Source organism: Octodon degus, unplaced genomic scaffold (genome assembly GCF_000260255.1).
Source record: "Octodon degus isolate 3935 unplaced genomic scaffold, OctDeg1.0 scaffold00246, whole genome shotgun sequence".
In the NCBI taxonomy this organism is placed as follows: Eukaryota; Metazoa; Chordata; class Mammalia; order Rodentia; family Octodontidae; genus Octodon; species Octodon degus.
In genome coordinates, this window is record NW_004524822.1 from 1,592,548 (window position 1) to 1,597,829 (window position 5,282).

The window sequence follows — 5,282 nt, forward strand, 5'->3', positions numbered from 1 at the left end:
AGCTTTTGGGTCTGAGAAGGTCAGTGAAATCCCCTCAGGATTTATCCTGAGATCCTGTACCTCAGATTGTAGAACCTTTGTCAGTGTCAGCCATGTGGATAAGTCACGGCCATTGCTTGACCAATGTGCTCTCTGTGAAATGTGATTAAGTTTTTAAATTCCTCTATATATCTTTGACTCTGCTTCATGCTATCTATTTCTTTCCTGTATTGCTCATTCAAGGAATCCTTCATTTTTCTAATTCCATCTATTTTTTTTTTTTTATCAATGTCTTCTTTAGAAGCAGTTGTAACGTCTTTTACTGCAGTGTTTTTTTCAGATTGGGTTTCCTCCTATGTTTCTGTAGTGGATTCTTTACCTGAGATGCTATGAGTTCCAAGAATTCTTTTCTTATTTCAGAAAGTTCTGCTCTGAGTTCCTGTATAACTTTCTGCTGTTGCTTATTTACTATTGATGCTATTAATTTGTACATTTGAGCTGAGCTAGTAGAAAAGAATTCTGCTCTGAATTCCTCTATGAGTTTCTGCTGTTGCTTATTTACTATCGACGCTATTAATTCATACATTTGAGCTGAGCTAGTGTCCTCTGCTCTTGTTCTGGGTGGGCATTGGTTTTCCTCCATATGTTTCTGCATTTGATTCTATACTGCAGATGTTATTAATTCAGGGGTTTCTTTTTTCATTTCCTAGCAGTTTTTTTTTCTTTTCTTTGTTTTTTTTTTGGCAGAATCAGGGATTGAACTCTGACCCTTGTGCTTGCCAGGGAAGCACTTATTCCACTGAGTCATCTCCCTGGCCCCCTCTTTTTTTCATTTCCAATCTGAGTTCCTCTATACCTTTCTGCAGATGTTTCTTTATTTCAGAAGCCATTGATTCATTGATTTCAGTTGTGTGATTCCCACTTTGTTCTGTGTTAGTGTCCTCTGTACTTGTTATGGGTGGGCTTGGGTTCTCAGATTGCATTTTGCTGTTTCTCATTGTCATTTTGTGTAGCACTGTCTTCTGACCTTTGTTGTAGATCTTTGGTGCTGTTATAACCTTAGCACATACTGAAGTTCAGGTGCAGATCCACAAATTTTGGGTTTATTCAGCTGTGCCTGGCTTAGGTCTGGTTGCTGTGCTCAGCTCCTTCCTGCTGCTGCCTTTGGGGGTGAACCTGCTGTGCTTCTCTGGCAAGATGTTCTGCATCTGGACTAGCTGGGTGGTTTTGTCCAGTACACTCTCTGCAGCGTTTGAAGCTACAGGGTTTCACCCCCGGCGTCTATGCCAGGCCTGAGCTGAGTCTGCAGGGGACAAGGTGGAGTAGGGGGGTGAGGCAGCGCTCCCACACACTCACTGGGCCTGGGCTAGGACTGGATCTGGGGGTTCCCGGAATCCGACAAAAATTCCTACTTGGTGGGTGGGGTGGGGGGTACTATGGAGTGGTGGGGGGCGTCCTAAGGGGATGAAAGAGGGTCTCACCCATCCTGCACCTGGGCTGGGACCAGTAGTTTATGCAGGCGCAGGGTAGCCGGAAGCTGTCCCACGCATTCACCGGGCCTGGTCTAGGATTTAGTATAATCTTAAATAATACGGTACTAAAGAAAATCTGCCTCACATTCCTGGGGATAATTTCTCAGTGGGAGCCAGCCTCCTCCCCTTTGCTTATCATAGTTGTGGTGGTCACCTTCTCCTTCCTGTACTTGGGGGTGAAGTCAGAAGACACCTCTGAGTAATTCTGCTGTAGGTTTTTGTCACAGCAATGGTGAACACTTGCTGAGGAAATTTAGGTGGGTCTTCACTGTGGATTTCTTAAGGGGACATTTTGTTCTTCCTAGTATTTATGCACAAGGGGCAATGACCAACTGGTAGGGAAGAAATTATAAATTACCTGGGGGCTTTATTTTAATCTCACTCAACAATCATGCCATCTAAGAGCTTATTGATTTTTCAGATAAGAGTACTCCAAAGTGTCATTTATGAACTATAAATGTGTTAAGTGGTACCCATTCAGCTTATTATGTTTAGCAGTCTTTGAAGTTGTTGGGATAAATTCCATTGTTTTTATTTCATTTTATTTTATTTTATATTGTTTAAAATTGCATCCTTTTAGTCATAAAGATGTTGAGTGAATTCCATTGATTTCTGATTTGTTGTGTTTATACGATTGTCCTAAATAAATACAGAAGAAATCATCTGCCTTCCCCTAACTTCTTAGATTAAAACTTTGGAACAGACCAAAGCCATTGAAGACCTAAACAGATCCAGAGACAAGCTGGAGAAGATGAAGGAGAAAGCTGAGAAAAAGCTGATGTCTGCCAAGTCTGAGCTGGGGACAGTGGAGCACGAGGCTAAGGAGGAGAAGGAGAGGGCGAGAAGCGTGATAGAAGTGGTGGCCAGCGAAATGAAGACGCTAAAAAAGTCTCTGGAAGATGCAGAGAAGAGAGAAAAACAAGTAGGTACAAATGTGGTGGTGAAATCGTGTTTCTGAAACAACAGGACAGTTCCAAAGCTCTGTAATTAAACCCAAATGCTTTCATTACTCCGCTCATCACCCTTGCACAAGGGCGGCGTTCATATTCTACAAGTTGTTCCAGTTTTAGTATTGATGCGGCCCCAAAGAGCATCATTGACATGTTTCTTTCCAGTACAATCTGTAAAGCTCTCTATACCACTTCCATCTATCCAATCATTTTGGAATTAACCATGATGATTTACCCTGCTAAGAAAAGCAGTTCAGGGCTGCATGGCACAGATTGCAAGAAAAAGATTTCTTTTCTTTTAAAATCAAGGTAGTGAAAAACCAGGGCCTGGTGGTGGCAGCGAGGTTTTTACGATGTTTGGTGATTGTCTCTGGAGTTTGCATCATCCCAGATCTTTTCAAGTTAAGCAGGGCTTGAGCCTGGTGTGGGGGAGGGGGAACCTTATCTCTGGGAAAGATCAGTTGCAGGAAACAGTCTCCCATCTCCCAGTGTCACCCAGACTCATGGTCAACCAGGCACAGATGTAAGCCATAAAAAAGTATTAATTGGCCAGTTGCAAGGAGGAGCATTTTATCTGGTGAACACATCAGGTCAGGCATAAAGAAATATGTCCCGGGCAGCCTGACCCCGGTGCCTTGGGCTTTCATGTGTCACTCTTGCTGTAGCTCAAAGGGTAGTGAGTGGTCTCTGGTTCTGGGACTTCTTTCCCCTTCTTGGCTGCCCCTACTTTGGCTCATGTGTCAGGCAGAGTTGGGGAAAGCCAAACTATATGAGCGAATGTTCCCAAAAAGGAAACATCTCAGGAACTGAGATCTTTGACCTCGTTCAAAAGGATGGGAAAGTTTGAAGGAGACTTTTTCATCTGGGAGACTATGATGTCTTGGCCTGTTTAGGTGCTATAATAAAAGATCATAAATCAGGAGGCTTACAAACAAGATAAGTATTTCTCAGAGTTCTGGAGGCTGGAAGGTCCAAGATTAAGGTGCCGGCAGATTGTGCATCTGGTCCAGAGACGATGGCTACTTGCTGAGTCCTCGGGAAGGATCAAGACAGCTCTTGGGTCCTCCTTAGAAGGCTTCTGAGCCCATAATGGGGGTTACACCAACACTACCCCAGGTAAACATAATTAACTCCCAAAGCCCCTCCACCTGATACCATCACATTGTAATGTGAAGGGCAGGGGAGGGCATGAACATCGCAGCCAAAGCAAGGAGAGAGAACATTGCGTTTCCCAAGTTGAACTCTGTCTGGGAGGGTGTCTGGGAGGGAATGAGCTGAGGAGGGGCGTGTCTGGCTGGTGTTCTTTAGAGGAACTGCATCTCACATTGGATCATACCTTTTCTATGTGGAAGGGTCTTTCCTGACTTGGCCTTAGAACCACAGAAACCAGGCTAGGAGAACTTGAAGGGCTCTAGAGCCTATGTCAATCCCTTCCCCAGGTTCCCCTTCCCCTGCTCACTCTTGGTGGAGCTAGGGATGGACCCTAGAACCTGTGTGCTGAGCTACATTCCTAGCCCTCTGTACTCCATTTATTTTGCAAAAGGATTTCACTAAGTTGCTAAGTTTCCCAGGTTGGGCTTGAACTTGCAGTCTTCCTGCTTTCAGCTGCCAGCATGCTAGAATCACAAGGATGCGTTCCTACACCCAACTTTTCTCTCTGGATGAACAAATCGTGGTCCCAGACCAGTTAAGCTCTGGTTTGTCACATCGTAATCTGTTCTGTGATTTGAAAGTAATTTAGATTTCCTCTGCTCTTTCCTTTTTGCCATTTGTTCTTCCTTTTGTTTAAGAAGTTCACTGCCCTGGTAAAATTGCATAAATGGTTGTCATCACCGATGCAACCATGTCAACAGGTGTATAGTACTTTCTAGTATACAGAGCGTATGCACAATCAGGGCATCATTTGTTTTGAATTTCAGACAGGCACACATTTGGTTAATATACCTATGGCAATGAGAAATTGGGTCCTAGTGAAGTCAGAACCTTATCAATGCTTGCTTAACAGAGGGTCTTGACTTAGTATCCAGTTTACCATCAGTTGGCGCATTAGAACTGTATGGGTATTTATGACGCTGCTGAAGGTTGATTCTTGAGGAGATTTCAGAAGTAATTTAACAGGCAAATCCACTTGTAGGTGAGAAAAAAAGGCCAAAGTGGGTAGGTCAATCTGCCCACCTCATGAAAACCTGTATTTTCCAGAATCTGTTGTTGCTGCATCTGCCCCAGCAGGAGCTGGTACACTTGCCCTCCCTGTGAATGTGTTTCTGTTTGCTGTTTCAGCTGGTGGACTTCAAGGAAGTGGTCTCCCGGATGCTGGGCTTGAACGTGAGCACTCTAGCTCTTCCTGACTATGAGATCATCAAATGTCTCGAAAGAATCATCCATTCACATCAGCACCATTTTTTGACCTGTAGCTGCCTCAAAGACATGACTACTGTGCAGGATAGATGCCCCCAAGGCCACCAGAAGCTTCTTCACTGAGCCCTGTTATTTCTAGAGGAGGGTGGAGCTAAGAGGTGGACTCAAGCCTCAATTTCACAAGGGCTGCGTATCTTTGGAATCTGGTCAGCATGTGAATATTATACACATCAATGACAGAGCGAGAATGTGTAATGGGGAGAAAGATCTCCAAGGTGCATGCTGGGTAGATGTTTAGCATGAAAAACACCTATTATTTAATTTAGAGACTGACACATCTGCTAGATTGGGGAATGGAATAGTGAATTAGCATTGTTGGTTTCCAAGTGCTAGCAAATGTTGAGTTGGTGTTTTGTGGGCCACTTTAATTCTCATAGGGACCATGTGGAGAAACTTCTAAAAC

At 43.9% G+C, this 5,282-nt stretch overlaps 1 protein-coding gene across 1 annotated transcript in view; it reads left to right on the forward strand.

Moving 5' to 3' along the window:
- Positions 1-5,263, forward strand: part of Ccdc170 (coiled-coil domain containing 170) — a 141,712-nt gene extending 136,449 nt beyond the window's left edge. The window contains exons 10-11 of the mRNA XM_023706237.1: positions 2,197-2,433; positions 4,742-5,263. Of these exons, the coding sequence (XP_023562005.1) occupies positions 2,197-2,433; positions 4,742-4,942 (438 nt within the window). The 3' untranslated portion in view covers positions 4,943-5,263. The remainder of the gene's footprint in view (positions 1-2,196; positions 2,434-4,741) is intronic.
- The last annotated feature ends 19 nt before the right edge of the window (positions 5,264-5,282 follow it).